We start from the raw sequence: 16791 nt of genomic DNA on the forward strand, positions 1-16791 counted from the left end.
TGTGGCGACCCCTAACGGGAGCAGCCCAAAGAAGAAGATTATATATATATATATATATATATATATATATATATATATATATATATATATATATATATATATATATATATATACACATACACATGTGCATTTTGTACTTCTTGGGTCTGGTGGGTTTTTTGGGGGGGGGGGGGGTCTCAATCATTAAATTACAGGTTGGAATACTAAAATTTGGACCCAACTGGCAATCATTAATGATTATATATATATATATATATATATATATATTGTCTGTGTTATTATTGAACTCCCTCAAACTTCTGTTTTTTTGTGGAACTTGAGGTAGGGGGCAAGAGGAGAGGGTCGAGAATGGTTATGTACAAGATATTATACGGATGTTGGATTTGAGAAATTTAGTCCACTTTTTGCATGCGAAATAGATGGCTCTTAAAGTCGAACCCCCCACCCCCCCAAAAAAAAACAACAACAATAAAAACATTGATTTGATTGCAAAAAGCAGATTTCCCAATTTCCACTACCTGCATATATAATATTCAGATTGTTTAAAGCATTTGAGATAAAGATAGATTACTTTTTATTGTCCTTATGGAAAACCATTAATGTAAGCAGACAAGTTTAGTGGATGAGCAAGAACAATAAAGGGGTGATTGGGTTAGCAGATAGTGATCAGACTGACTGCATGAATGGCATGACGAAGAAATAAAAGATTCCAAAATTGCATCAGACGGTCATCCGCCAAACAGCACGATAAAAATGCAGGCATTTAAAGTTTCTAGCAGGTATGAAATGTACTTACAAAAGAAAAAGAAAAAGAAAGATGCAATTCATTATTGCAACCAGTAAGAATACTTTATTTGAGTTCTTACACACGCTATCAATATTTTGCTTGGCTCCATAAAACAGCTTTGCAATGATCACAGGTGGGTTGAGCAGCAATTTGGAAATAAAGAAAAGATGTGAAATTGTAGACAATATACATCAGATGCAAAACAAGAAAAGAAAAAAAACAAAAGTCAAACTCGTTTTGTAATGTACATTTAAGTTAGCACATCAAATCACAGAGGATCTCTCATCACAAAGCAAGGGACAGTCAATGGAGAATTTGTATTTTTAATCTTCATTTGTTTTGTTTCAACTTTGTCTTCATCGATTTAGACCATGGGATATTAAAAAAAGAAAAATTAGAAAAAAAAGAAGTACACAGTGTTCAGTACTCAGTCTTCAAACTTCCCAAGAATGTCTCCATCACGGAACAGGAAATACTCCTGAAACAAACGGGGAGAGGGGGGTAGGTGAAGTGGGGAGAGAGAGATGATAAAGTACAACAGAACAAAGTTGAGATGGAGTTTGGCATATTTAGCACTGTTGATCAAAGTTTTCAAAAAAGATATGAAATAATATTAAATAAATAAAAACGGAGGTTGGTCAAAGGTGAGGGGATATTAGACTGGATGTACAATGGCATTAGAGTGAGAAGGTACAAGGTGGAAGAGTTCAGGTGAGGTGCAGCAAGGCAAAGCAAAAGAAGAAAACAGGGGAAAGGAAGTAGAGCTACAAATTAGAATGGGAATGGGTTGTCAATTGGCACTGCAGAGACACAAGGTACAATATGTGATTGCAAAGGGACAAGAAAGTTGGAGCTATACCAAAAAGTGCAACATAAAACTTACCTGATCCTCAAGCACCACCTTGGTTCCACCATACTCTGGCAGAAGTACATTTTCTCCGACTGTGACACTCATTTGTTTCACATACCCCTTCTGTTAAAATCGCAAGAAAGTTCCAAAAGTGGGTGATCACACACGATGTGCCAGCAATTCCACAATCCAAGTTCGATGTGAGCGCACGAGATATTGGAAGATGTTAATTTTAGTTGAAGCCCAGCCAAATACAAAGTTCACCACCCAAAATCTCAGTGCACAAATCCATATAATCTGTTCATTTTGAAGGTTGAGAAATATGAATGAAAAGGAACAGGCAAATCATTGTGGGGAGAGATTGCTTACATCAGTACGTGTTCCTGGTCCAACTGCAACTACTATGGCCTTTAGGACTCGTTCCTGTGCCTTCTCTGGAATCATTATCCCACCCTTGGTTGTTTTCTCTGCTGCAAAACGCTCCACCAGTACACGGTCAAACAGTGGCAGGAACTTCTTGAAAGCTTTGGTTGCCTTAAAGAGAGAAAAAAAAGTGGAAGGGTGAGATTTCAGTAAGGGGTAAGGGGGTGGATGAATTAACATGGGAAGCCCACTTTTTCTTTCTACATTAAAAAACTGCAGAAGTCCTCGATTTATGAATATACTTTCATTGCAAGTACATATACTTTCATTAATATTGTTGCGGCCGGCGGGGTCGGGTGAGAAGACCACTAGGTGGGGAAACTACGTCGATTCCCACCAGACTCCCCGGAATTGTAGGTCGTTGCTCACGGATAATTCCGTGACGCGGCAGGTCGTTTAATCGACCGTGGACGCCAATGCCTCAACTGCGTGGCGTAGGGTCCTCCTGTCTAGAATCAAGTTACCTAATTAACCACGCAGTTTCGACTACCGGGGAACCACACCCTCGGTATGCATTGCCCGAACCGGATCACTCTACCAACTACCGACTACCTTTCCAGATGGGATGCAATCGAGCGGCACTGCCAAGGACGTACCGGCTCGAAGGAATGGATTATCCGGAATAAAGACCAAGCTAAACTCAGATTCGAACCATGCTGGACCAATGGAGTAAAAGACAAAGACGAGCTGGGAACATTTCTACAATTATTTATTTACAATAAGCGGGGAAAAGCATGTGGCACAACAAAAAGGTTTATTCGGTATGTAATGCAGGGGAAAGATGAGAGGTGTGATGCGGCAATTTTACAAGCAACTTACGAAAGCGGACACAGTGCAGACCTGACGCGAGATTAATAAAAGCAATAACAATCACAACTAGAGGGGGAGCACTTGGGAGAGTGCAAAACCTCTGCCGCCAATACTGCTGGGTCACTCAAGTGAACCTTATATCTTATTCATTAAATATGATGTCAACAGTGCTGACAGTTATAGTTCTCTTCTCCAACATTTTTTTTTGGGGGGGGGGGGTTGGAAATCAATTAAAACATGTAGAAATGCAAAAAAAAGGAATCAAAATTTTGTTGAAAAAAAAGTTGCAAAAATGTTTTTCTCTAACAATTTTTTTTGAGGGGGATTGGAAATCACTTAAAACATGTAGAAATGCAAAAAAAAATTTTTTTTTCTCCAACAATATTTTTTTTTGGGGGGGGGGGTTGGAAATCACTTAAAACATGTAGAAATGCAAAAAAAAAAATTTTTTCTCTTAATTTTTTTTTTGGGGGGGGGGACCAAGTCCAAAATCTAATGGCATGATCCTTGGACCATACCTACCCCCCCCCACCAAGTTTCGTCGAAATCCGTAGAGGAGTTTTTCCGTAATACTGTTCACAAACAAACAAACGAACAAACAAACAAGCAGTCATAGACTAGTACTTACGAAATCGTCAACTTGACCTCTGACCTTGTCTAATAAAAGCTGTCTCTGGAGAAGGAAGCGACGCAAACCAGAAGTTTCTACGATGATTCTGTACCAAACCATCAAAAATCGAATGTTTTGGATGTTTGACCTCACTGTGACCTTGACCTTTGACCGATTTTGACCAAAATCTAATCAGCGCTGGCCATCACCCTCCTGAATCACGTGGTGTAATTTGACATTGGTAGCTTCTTCCGTTCGAGTTATCGTACCTACAAACAAACAAACAAGCAGTCATAGACTGGTACTTACGAAATCGTCAACTTGACCTCTGACCTTGTCTCATAAAAGCTGTCTCGAGAGAAGGTAGCGACGCAAACCAGAAGTTTCTACGATGATTCTGTACCAAACCATCAAAAATCGAATGTTTTGGATGTTTGACCTCACTGTGACCTTGACCTTTGACCGATTTTGACCAAAATCTAATCAGCGCGAGCCATCACCCTCCTGAATCACATGGTGTAATTTGACATTGGTTGCTTCTTCCGTTCGAGTTATCGTGCCTACAAACAAACAAACAAAGGGAAGGCATCAATATACTAACGAAATCTTAAACAGAAATGGGTGAAAACAGTAACCTCCGATCTTCGATGGCGGAGGTTAACAATGAAGATCTTATACAGGCTTATCTAATGGACAGGCACCAATACACTCAGACAAAATAAACCCAATGAAAGGCAAAGGACTTTTGCAGCCAGGGAGGGAGGGAGTTGAGGTCACAGTTTTTGGTACCTGAGCGTTTCGGGGGAAGGGATGGTCCGTGGTGTGGCACCCGGCAAAAGCTGTGCAGTTCGGTCTACAGCCGCACGTGTGGTAATCGTGTCTGCAGCAGGAGTTTGAGTGGAGGAGAGCGGAGTCCAAAATGGCGATAGTTGAGCAGTAGGCAGGACCAGACAAGAGGTTTGGTCGAGGTCGTGTGGGCGAGGCCCAGTACAGTAGGCGGGCCGTCGAGGTGAGACGTAGGCAGAGCCAAGCAGCAGGAACACTTTCACAACAATTCTATTCAACCTCTTCAACTTGCCATTCTCTTCAATGACCAAACAACTTGCAATTCTAACACGACCTCTCCAACAACTGGCAAAACCAACTCGACCCAACTCTTAGGATTGCTCCGTACTTTATAGATCACGGAGCTCGGGGAGGAGCCACGGCGAAACCGACGTCATCGTCCGATCCGAGCATCCCGATTGAACCGGGCCTTCATGTGGTCTGCCTTTCTGGGTGGGGTTTCGGCCAGACGCTGGTTTGGCCCACCCATCTGAGTGCAAAACGAACGTGATTCACTGCCCACGTCTGGTTTGGAGTAGACGGTGGAATACTCAAAGCGCCGGTCTACTCCATGGTGCACGTTGCGATTTTGCTTCAGAAGCGATCGTTGGGGAGGGTACCGTGGGTTGTCACGCTGTGGCAAGCGAGACGAGGGACAAGCAGGCAGAGGGTACCGTGGGTTGTCGTGGATTTTGCCTCAGAAATGAAATTGAGTGGGGATAAAATAAAAGGGAAATAAATTATTTAATAACCTAACTAAAGCCCATCACAACGCACCCCCGTGTCTTCCCACTACACAAGGAAGGGATCTAACTACAAGTATATTAATGGAATAACTGACTCGGGACAACTGTATGTTGTATGCATACGGTTCTGAGAACAGTAACAATATACTCGTACTTTCACAGCAAACCCATTTATAAACAAACCACATCCCTGGCCTCACCCCAATGTCTGATTTTGTTGAAATCTGAAACAACTTGGAACAAGTGTACCTTGGAAGAAATGGTACGTTGTAAGGTTCAGCGATATATTCATATACTGGTTATAATCGATATAATAGCATTAGAATTTTCAATATACTGGTAAATAAAATAAATAAATAAATAAAAAAATTAAAAACGCTAAATTACCAAACAAATCGAATAAAAGTGTTTCCTTCCAATCTTTAAATACTGTACACAATTTCAAAAGCTGATGCACTCAGCTACACCTGGAACAATGGAATGTATGACGTTAAGACGTACGAGGAAGTCGGTACAGTCGGTTTTAATTTTTAACCTTCAGCACTCAAGCACCGTACAAGTAATCGCATTTTTCTTTGCCCACGTGGCTGATTTTAAAGCAATTGCCAATTCGTTATTTTATATGAATCAGGTGTGCTTTAGAAAGCCTGTGCCAATTACTGACACGGGGATCCACGATAGTCAAACCGGCCTGTGCCGATTAGCAAAACTGATCTCGCTTTCAACCAACAGCATTTTTAATGCAAGTTGAAGATGGAAGTAAAATGATCATTCTAATCATGGGGGGAAAAAAAAAGTCGAGTGTCGGAATACTTTGAAAAATTACTGTGTGTCAATGATGTGTACATCATACGTGAATACGTAATGGACAGTTATGTATTTTTGGAACCTGCGTTAAAAAAAAAAAAATTAATACCGATTTACCAGTACGAGAACCACAGATATATCAATATCGGGAAAAAAAAAACGAAAAAGAAGATACTGACGGAGCTTAGTACGTTGTCAACCACTGACACACCATTTCTTCCATGGTGAACCAAAACAATAATAAATAGAGGGAGAGCACTCGGGAGAGTGCAAAACCTCCGCCGCCAATACTGCGAGGTCACTCAAGTGAACCTTATATCTTATTCATTAAATATGATGTCAACAGTGCTGACAGAGTTATAGTTCTTTTCTCCAACTTTTTTTTTTTGGGGGGGGGGGGGGGTTGGAAATCACTTAAAACATGTAGAAATGCAAAAAAAAAGAAATCGAATTTGGGGGGGGGACAAAGTCCAAAATCTAATGCCATGATCCTTGGACCATACCTAACCCCCCCCCCCACCAAGTTTCGTCGAAATCCGTCGAGGAGTTTTTCCGTAATACTGTTCACAAACAAACAAACACACAAACAGAAAGGGGTGAAAACAGTAACCTCCGATCTTCGATGGCGGAGGTTAATAAAAAAAGGTCAAGTTAAACATTTCAAATCTATTAACAATTAAAAAAAAAAAAACAACAAAGGTCAACTTCAAATCTATTGACAATTAAAAACTAGAGGGGGAGCACTCGGTAGAGTGCAAAATCGCCGCCGCCAATACTGCTGGGTCACTTAACTGAACCTGATATCCTTTTCATTGGAGTTCAAAACGGATCAGACTCTACTGAACCACGATTGAATAAACTAAACTAGATCGACGCGCATGTAGAAATGCCCAAAAAAAAAAAAAAGTGCAAATTTCTAACTTTTTTTTTTCTCGAACAAATTTTTTTTTTGGGTTGGAAATCACTTAAAACATGTAGAAATGCAAAAACAAAAATTCAAATATTTTTTCAAAATGGCCGCCATAGCGGCCATATTGGACTTTGGACCGAGTCCAAAATCTAATGGCATGATCTTTGGACCATATCTAATCCCCCCACCAAGTTTCGTCGAAATCCGTCCAGGAGTTTTTCCGAAATACTGTTCACAAACAAACAAACAGACAGACAGGGGTGAAAACAGTAACCTCCGTCCATCTTCGATGGCGGAGGTTAAAAACAACAAAATAAACCAATGTCACCTGCAGGGTGACCCGTATCTTGCCAAAAGGTGACCACGTGTGACTTATTTAAGGTCATACTGAGGTGAACAGAGCTGCTATCCACCAGGAGCGACTCCTTGAGGAATATTCGCCTCTGAGAGATTCCGATGAGAATCGTTCTACAGAGTAACCATGAAAAATATGCGTTTGCCTCATAACGTCACCAAATGACATCATAATGTCTCAAGCTTGACATATCTAGAAAGCACTCATCGAGGTGTTCAATTTGAGGTACTACAGGATATGGTTCCTAAAACTTGAAAATTTGACCTTAGGCATTTAACCATGAAGGTCAAGGCCAATCGCCACCAAAAATTAATCAGCTGAGCGCCAGACCATGAACTATATTCCCATGAAGTTTGAAGACGATCCAATCAAAATTACTCAAAAAATAAGCGTTTCGTCGACTCCCCTGATTTGCGACAAAGTGACCTTGACCTTCAAAATTTTATGCACTGAAAGGGACCTCTATAGGCCTCTGATATGCGAAGTTACAAAAATTTCCAATGATAGCTGTGCTCTGCAGAGTGATTTATACGTGATTACAGACAAAAAAAAAAAAAAATGAAGGTCAAGGCCAATCGCCACCAAAAATTAATCAGCTGAGCGCCAGACCATGAACTATATTCCCATGAAGTTTGAAGACGATCCGATCAAAATTACTCAAAAAAAGGGTTTCGTCGACTCCCCTGATTTGCGACAAACTGACCTTGACCTTTGACCTTCAAAATTTTATGCGCTGAAAGGGACCTCTATAGGCCTCTGATATGCGAAGTTACAAAAATTTCCAATGATAACTGTGCTCTGCAGAATTTTTTATACGTGATTACAGACAAACAAAAAAGAAAAATAATAAAATAAAAAAAACATACAAGCTGACCAACATATCTTGCAAAAACTTCGTTTTGCCAAGATAAAAATTAACACATAACAAGAACTCCACTTTATAACTGCTGGCAGTGATGACCGGGTACTCAGACATCCAGCTGATACTGTTGTGGGCCGGTGGTGATAAACGACCACTAGGTGGAGCAGTGGAGTAGTCTCCCACCGAACACCCAGAATTTAGGTCGTGACTCTCGGATAAGTCCGAGAGTTCACGGGTCCCTTATTGGACCGTGGTTGCCAATATTTCAACGGCGTGGGGTATGGTTAATTGCCTAATTTCAATATACCGAAATACCCACGTCGTCCAACTACCAGGGAAAAACCACACCCTCGACGGACCGCGGGCGGAACGGACCGTTTACCGAGCCCCATCCGGGTGTAAACCGAGCGGGGATTACCAAGATCCGTTGGTCCAAATGGAAACTTACCAGCCCGAACGGCCTTGCTATTTCTCAATACGCACCTTGCTAGGCCAATGAAGGAAAGCACAGAAAACGAGCTGGTACATTTAACAGGGGTTTATTTATAACAATAATTGGGGAGGGGGAGCACAAAAAGAGCAGAGTTATCACGAATAAAAGAAATGTAATGTACAATTAACAAGACACTTAACGATTCTCGTTAACAGACTGGCGCCACACACATACACACACACACACACCCAAATAAATGGTGGCCGCGGCCTGTATTTGCACCTGCTCGCCTCGTACGGTCTGCTCGAGCTTGTCCGGTGGCGGGACTCGAACCCACCGCCAACAACACCGCACCAAGCTCTGGGGACCAAGAACGGCGCCATGGACGCCAGCCAGCACGGGCACGGACCAGATGAGAACGCCAGCAGCTTCCTCTCTTTGCTTCGGCGAGGCTAACCTTTCTTGCTCTCGACGAGGCGAACCTTTCTTGCTTTTTCTCCATGGCTCGCCACTTCGTCTTATCCTCCCCATCCCCCGCGGGCCGAGGGCACCGCTCTGAGGGACTCGCCTCCGGATTGGACGAGGGGTTGTCGGGCGACTCATGGCCACCCTTCATTGGTCAAGCCGAGCACTCCCTCTGGCTGGGCGGGGCCACCCCTGAGGTGGTCAGCCCCCCTGATTGGCTGGGGCACGCGTGCGATGCTCGCCCTTTGCTCATTGGCTGGAGGAAACGTTCTATGCCCCTCCTTGGGGCGGAGCCTCGATCCGAAGCGACGGAGGCTCTGCCCACGCCCTGAGCCAAAAACACGTGGGCAATGGCGACCAGGTCGAGTGCAGGTCGGCATCGTTGTTGTAGATGTAATAAAAACCTAACTAAAAAAAATAACTCACAGTGCACACACGGAATTCCCATTAGACATAGGGGATGGATTCTAACTATAAACACATACTTATCGAAATAACTGAACTACGGGGACTCTGGCTGTTTGTGTGCAAAAAGCTTCCAGATTCGGAACAATACAACACGAGACTGAGATGATAATTCCAAAGTTTCGCTTTGATAGGATAAATGGTTCCAGAGAAAACATTATTTAATTGTGATACAAATACAGCCCTGCTTCGATACAGCGTGGGACTGACGAGTTATGAACCGGGTAGCACAAAGTGTTCAATCTATTTATTACGTATGCAGTTAGCCCTTTTTCTGGGGACATTGTCGTATCAATTGAATTGCTATTCCTGTACCCTCAAACGCATTCAGGTGCAGCCAAATGAGCCTTCTGGAAAAAAATAATCTAAGTTCTCAGATTCAAATAATTAAATAATTATGCCTGCCAAACCGCCTTGCCAATCGGGTTGAAATTTTAAACCTATGTTTCAAATGTAGGCTGGATTATAATTGTCAAGTTTAGCATATATTGATGCAGCGGTTCCAGAGTAAATATTACTTAATATTTTTCCTTCAATCCAACATGGCTGCCAAACCATGGGGCCGATGGAGTTGAAATTTAAACCCTTCATTCCACATGACTGTTCCATCATAACTCTGAAGTTTCACATTTATTTATGCAGCAGTTCTAGAGTAAACATTAATTAATATATTTCCCTTCAATCCAATATGGCTGCCAAACGATGTTGTACATCAAAGGGGGGGGGAGAACTTTTTGTTTGTCATGGAGAGGCAGTCATACAAGTGGAGTTTCACCTCGATCTGTTCAGCCGTTTCAGAGAAGACTTTGAAAGTTATAAATTTTCAATCGAATATGGCTGCCGTACCATGTGACCTATTACAACATAAATTTAAATTCTCCCTCTTATGTGGTAGTGGATCATGCTTGTTAAGTTTTGTGTTGATCAGACTAGGTGCGTTTTTATATCCAAGATGGAGGCCAAACCATGTGACTTGTGACATCATAATTTTCCCATATATGCAGACATGATTGTGTATGATAGTTGTCAAGTTTCACTTCGATAGGATATGTGGTTCCAGAGAAAACATTATTTAATATTTTCTTGAATCCAACATGGCTGCCAAACCATGTGACATCAATTATTCATTAACAAACTTATATTCTCTACCCTTGAGCAATACTATTGTGAAGTTTCCCCTTGATCTGCCAAGCCTTTCTGTGGAAGATGTTTGAAGGTTTTAGGGTAAATTCAGCATGGCCACCAAACCATGTGACCTATCAATTGGAAATTAACAAACTTGTGAAAGGATGTCTTGGGGAAAATGTGTGTGAAGTTTTGCCTCAATCTGTACAGCCGTTCTGGAGAAGAAGATTAAATTTTTTTTATTAATTTTCAATCCAAGATGGCTGACGAACCATGTGACCTATAACATCATGAATTTACATTCTGCCTCCAATGGTATAGGGGAGCACACGTGTGAAGTTTCGTGTTAATTGAATAAGGTGCGTTTTTCTATCCAAGATGGTCGCCAAACCATGGGACTTATGACGTCAATTTTAACATGTGTGCAGACATGATGGTAGATGATAGTTGCAAATTTTTGCTTCGATAGATTAAGCAGTTCCAGAGAAAACATTATTTAATATTTATCTTAAATCCAACATGGCTTCCAAACCAAGTGACCTATCAATTATTCATTAACAAACTTATATCCTCAACGTGTGCAGAATAGACTGGTGAAGCTTTCCCTTGATCTGACCAGCTGTTCTGGAGAAGATGTTTGAAGGTTTTAAGGTCAATTCAATATAGCCGCTAAACCATGTGACCGACCAATAAGAAATTGACAAACTTTTGAAGGGATGTCATGGGGAATGTGTGTGTAAAGTTTCGCCTCAATCTGTCCAGCCATTCTGGAGAAGAAGATTTAAAAAAAAAAAAAAAAAAAAAAAAAATCAAACCAAGATGGCTGCTGAACCAAGTCACCAATGACGTCACAATAATTTTTTTCTTCGGTGAATTGTGTAGATGGCGCTCAATAAATTTCAGATTTTTCCCATGGAGCATTCTACTTGACGAATTTTCACCGGGATACCGCTTCACCGATGACCTCACGAAAAATCACCCGTTCCCCATGGGAAGTTCATTAAAATGTATGAAGCGAAAATTTTTTCCATTGCATGGTTTCAGAGATAGAGGTACAAAGTTTATTGGTTTCAGAGATTGAGGTCCAAAGTGGGGGTGGAAGTTTGGAGGAAGGTGAGGTGGGAGTCCGGAAGGGGGGTCGTGGGGTGGGAGGAGGGACCTGGCGTTGCTCGGGGAATACGTGGGGCCCACAAGGTTCATCCCCACTCAAGCAGGGAAAAATGGCCTCATAAATACCTGTTTATATTATACATTCCTGATACAGTCTTGATGACAGAACTTTTCTTTTCAATGACACGAGAAAGGTTGGATAAACTTCAACGGGAGGTACACATACATACAATCAGTGCTGGATTAACCATTAGGCAGACAAGGCATGTGCCTTAGGGCCAGCCAAAAATTCGGGCCACAAAAATTTAGGAAAAAGGGACTAAACAAACTATTTTCTTTTCACATTAAATATTTGTCTTTTTTTTGTATTAAATATTTTGTTCTAAAATCAGTTCATCTTTTGTCTGGGGTCCATTTCATGAGCCCGAGATCTAATTTAAATTTTTCAGGCCATTCTCTAATATTTCAACATGTGCCTTAGGGCCAGCCGAGGCTTAATCAGGCACTGCATACAATACAATACAATACAATACATACATACATACATACATACATGTATCCATACACTTTTGACTCGGTCCGTGCCAGGTTCGTGTGTTCTCTGAAACACGTTTAAACACAAACCCCAGAAGGTTAAAGTGTGTTCGTGATGCGATTCTGACCGCACACCTATAAAATCACCATCAGACCTGCAACGGTCAAACAAGCATCTCCCTTCGCACATCGACCAAAACGACCGTCACGAACATCACAACAAATATATTAACAAAATAACTCGTTAAAACATCAACGTTTAATTATGTAAATGAACCAAGGTACTAATTAACCCCATTTGAAGAAAACTCATATTTGTGAGGTGAAGGAAGAACAAACCGAACGTCCTCGAACATCATCACACACGAGGTAGTTATCAATCGTCGTTCGAAAGGACAACTCACCATGTTTCACCTTCGTGCCGAATAGTTCACGCCGCTCACCACGTGCCCTTGCTCGTCCACAAGAAGAACCTACGAGAAGGAACACATGTGCACCACGTGTTTAATGCGCATGCGCATCGCGCTCTCCCAACCCGGTGTTCATGAAAATAACCCAACCTGCTCTTTCCTTCGTGTTAACACCTCGTCCTGTGTGTGGAATACGATGGTCAATTGGAAAAAAAAATTGATATAAAATACCGGAAGTGCTCGGTGACGTCAGGTCGTCATGGGGCCTGTCAGGGTTGAAAGGTGACGAAACTTCTGGAAATTGTAGCCCCGGAACCTGTATACGTCGGAGAATGAGATTATAAACAATATATCCTATGAACTCGCGACCGACACACTTAAACGGTCGTGGGTGATCCGAATTACTGAGGAAATCACGTCCATTGCTTGATGGTCAAGGGAAACGTAATAAGTGGAATATTCCGTTCGGGAATTTGTTATACAGAGTGCGGGGCCTTCGCCGCAGTTCCCGGATGTTGGCGCACGTGTTCGCGGCTGGGGGCGCTCTCACTTGGTTGTGTTCGTGCGGCCGGGCCTTGTGCAGCACGTCGTCCTTCGTCCGCTCGTTCACTACAACCAAGGTAGTATTCTTCTCTTCGCACTTCTCTCTGTGATCACATCGCTCGTCCTGAGTTAGGGTTTGGAGTGTTTTAATGTGTTGTTCGTGTTCGTGAGGATTTCTATTTGGTTTTTTGAGCCTCGATTTCATTCCGTCCCTTGGATGTTTCTGGAACGGCACGTGTGTGTGTGGGGGTCGAGTTGGGGGTTTTTTCCCCCATTCTGTTCGTTTCAATGATATTTCTCGGGTTGATTTATTTTCTCCTTTGTGATTTCACGTTTCGAATTTTATTTTCCCCCGTGCTGTGAATTGTGAGTTGTATTCAGAGTTTCGTGATCTGCCTTGACTTTCCGCTTGTCTCGCGAGACCACGTGGAATGGAGGGGTAGAGGAGGAGATTGTGAGGGACTGGAGGGGTAGAGGAGGACATTGTGAGGGACTGGGTACATGGGGGTTCAACCGCTTCTTTTGCTTTGACCTTCGAAATGGTTCGTGGAACTCGAGGGCGAACCGACCCTCCCTCCCTCATCTTGATCTGCCTTGGTGTCGAGACAATACCGACCCCTTACCCTGATTATAATCAATGAGTTTGATCTCCCACCCTCCTCCTCCCCACTCCCCCCCCCATTGATTTTTGGCGGGCTTGCTCCCCACCCTCCTCCTCCCCATCCTCCCCTCCCTTTGATTTTTGGTTGTTTGCTCCCCACCCTCCCCCTCCCATTGATGATTTTTTTATTGGTTTGCTCCCCACCCTCCCCCTCCCATTGATTTTTAGTTGTTTGCTCCCCACCTTCCCCCTCCCTTTCATTTTTGGTTGTTTGCTCCCCACCCTCCGCCTCCCATTGATTTTTGATTGGTTTGCTCCCCACCTTCCCCCTCCCATTGATTTTTAGTTGTTTGCTCCCCACCTTCCCCCTCCCTTTGATTTTTGGTTGTTTGCTCCCCACCCTCCACCTCCCATTGATTTTTGATTGGTTTGCTCCCCACCTTCCCCCTCCCATTGATTTTTGGTTGGTTTGCTCACCACCCTCCCCCTCCCATTGATTTTTGGTTGTTTGCTCCCCACCTTCCCCCTCCCATTGATTTTTGGTTGGTTTGCTCCCCTCCCTCCTCCTACCATTGATTTTTGATTGGTTTGCTCCCCACCCTCCTCCTTCCCATCCTCCCCACCCATTCATTTTTGGTGGGTTTGCTCCCCACCCTCCTCCTTCCCACCCTCCCCTCCCATTGATTTTTGGTGGGTTTGCTCCCCACCCTCCTCCCCACCCTCCTCCCCACCCTCCTCCCCACCCTCCCCCTCCCATTGATTTTTGATTGGTTTGCTCCCCACCCTCCCCCTCCCATTGGTTTGCTCCACACCCTCCCCCTCCCTTTGATGTTTGGTTGTTTTCTCCCCCACCCTCCCCCCTTCCCATTGATTTTTGATTGGTTTGCTCCCCACCCTCCCCTCCCCTTCATGTTTGGTTGTTTGCTCCCCCACCCTCCTCCTCCCATTGATTTTTGATTGGTTTGCTCCTTGGTTTGTTTGCTCCCCACCTTCCCCTCCCATTGATTTTTTTTTTTTTGGTTGGTTTGCTCCCCACCCTCCTCCTCCCATTCATTTTTGGTTGGTTGTCTCCCCACCCTCCCCCTCCCATTGGTTTTTTGTTTTTCTTCCCACCCCTTCCCCCCATTGATTTTTTTTTTTTTTTTTTTTTTTTTTTGTGGGTTTGCTCCCAACCCTTTTTGCGGGTTCGATTTTCGGCTTTCCATTAATTTTCAGTGTGGTTCCTCCGAAGCCCCCCTCCTTTCTTGATTTTTACCCTTGCTGAAGGAGAGGGTATAGTGTGACATTTGGGTCCCTTTGTTTGTTTGCTTGTTTGTCTGCACAGCACTTGTGTTTTTCTCCACAGCTGCTTGTTGGATTTGGACAACCTTTACCATGTGAGCGACAACTCGTATAGAATGTTTTATTGATAATTATGACGTCACAGGTCGCTTGGTTTGGCAGCCATATTGGAACAAGGACAAATGTGTCCAAGAGCAGCGTCCTAAAGCTTTTGTCGGCCAAAAAAAACAAAAAAAAAATAAACAACTTCCGATATTTCGTCACGTGCCTTGATTAAGCCAATTGCGAGACCCGTCATAATGTATTTACGATATATCATGTATTTACGAAATAAATAGTGTATTTACAAAATTACAATACGATAAATAGAATAATCTTTAAATAGTAACGTGAACTTTTCGAAACTTTAAAGCAAATGTCCGAATATATTTAAAAGTTCATGATTGACGCTCTCAAAAGGCACCGTCAATGCGAGGATGTGTACATGTGCTCAGTATTTAAGGAGATCCGGATCTTGTATATACAAGAGCTGAGTCCTAGAGGTTAAGGTTTTGTCTTCACAAGAAGAAGAAGAAGAACGCCGCGCTCTCTATGAGCAGCATTCGCTACGCGAGACCCTCCTAAAAACGGAAAAACTTTGGACCTCTATCATTGAAACTTGGCATGTGGCAAGTGCTCCTCATGGGGAATGAGTGTTTTGGGGGTTTTTTCGCGGTTTTTTTCTGCTCTCGTGGAACGTAGTTCCGGGGAGCTTATGGGATGGCCCGTAATCCATCAGTCTGTCTACAAATACTTGCAACTTCTCTGAAACTACATGTACAATTTCGATGAAACTTTACCACAGCGTTCATCACCATGTATGTACCAAAGTTCGTTTATGGTATTAAAAGAAAAATAATATCGGGCCTGAAGACTCAAAGTGGGTTGCTCCACCCCCCCCTCCCTCTAAAAAATATGTATTTCCTTTCTTCTCAAGAGCTACACATCCAATTCTGATGAAACTTGACCACAACCTTCATCACCAATGAGGTACCAAAGTTTGTTCACAGCATTCCAAAAGATTGGGGTCTGAGGAGATCTACAGAGGGAGTTTATGGGGTGGTTGTTCCCCCCCCCCCCAAAGAGATGTCTGCTTTCTTCTCTGAAACCACACACAATTTCGATGAAACTTGACCACAACCTTTATCACCTGTGATATACAGTACCAAAGTTTGTTCACTGCATTAAACAAAAAAATAAAAATAAACCAATGTCACCCGCAGGGTGACCCGTATCTTGCCAAAAGGTGACCACGTATGACTTCTTTAAGGTCGCACTGAGGTGAACAGAGCTGCTATCCACCAGGAGGGAGTCCTTGAGGAATATCTGCCTACGAGAGATTCCGATGAGAATCGTTATACAGAGTAACCATGAAAAATATGCGTTTGCCTCATAATGTCTTGAGCTTGACATATCTAGAAAGCACTCATCGAGGTGTTCAATTTGAGGTACTACACGATATGGTTCCTAAAACTTGAAAATTTGACCTTGGGGTCAAATATGTTTGACCTCAGGCGCTAACCATGAAGGTCAAGGCCAATCGCCACCAAAAATTAATAAGCTGAGCGCCAGACCATAAACTATATTCCCATGAAGTTTGAAGACGATCCGATCAAAATTACTCAAAAAATAAGGGTTTCGTCGACTCCCCTGATTTGCGACAGTGACCTTGACCTTGACCTTCAAAATTTTGTGCGCTGAAAGGGACCTCTATAGGCCTCTGGTATCCGAAGTTACAAAAATTTCCAATGATAACTGTGCTCTGCAGAATTTTTTATACGTGATTACAGACAAAAAAAA

General features: G+C 42.8%; 2 protein-coding genes across 2 annotated transcripts in view; one reads left to right on the forward strand and one right to left on the reverse strand.

Moving 5' to 3' along the window:
- Nucleotides 1-827: 827 nt before the first annotated feature.
- HSPE1 (heat shock protein family E (Hsp10) member 1) lies at nt 828-12691 on the reverse strand. Its single transcript, XM_085870880.1, has 4 exons — nt 12522-12691; nt 2007-2171; nt 1671-1760; nt 828-1265 (listed from the first exon to the last, which is right to left on the reverse strand). Exons 1-4 carry the CDS (start codon nt 12522-12524, stop codon nt 1215-1217), a joined length of 309 nt encoding a protein of 102 aa, XP_085727006.1. The 5' UTR covers nt 12525-12691; the 3' UTR covers nt 828-1214.
- Nucleotides 12692-12870: 179 nt separating this feature from the next.
- Nucleotides 12871-16791, forward strand: part of HSPD1 (heat shock protein family D (Hsp60) member 1) — a 30894-nt gene continuing 26973 nt past the window's right edge. The window contains exon 1 of the mRNA XM_085870879.1: nt 12871-13147. Within this exon, the coding sequence (XP_085727005.1) occupies nt 13040-13147 (108 nt within the window). The 5' untranslated portion in view covers nt 12871-13039. The remainder of the gene's footprint in view (nt 13148-16791) is intronic.

The sequence above is a fragment of the Eptatretus burgeri genome, chromosome 2, assembly GCF_056783735.1.
Source record: "Eptatretus burgeri isolate ZD-2024b chromosome 2, Ebu_testis_v1, whole genome shotgun sequence".
NCBI lineage: Eukaryota > Metazoa > Chordata > Myxini > Myxiniformes > Myxinidae > Eptatretus > Eptatretus burgeri.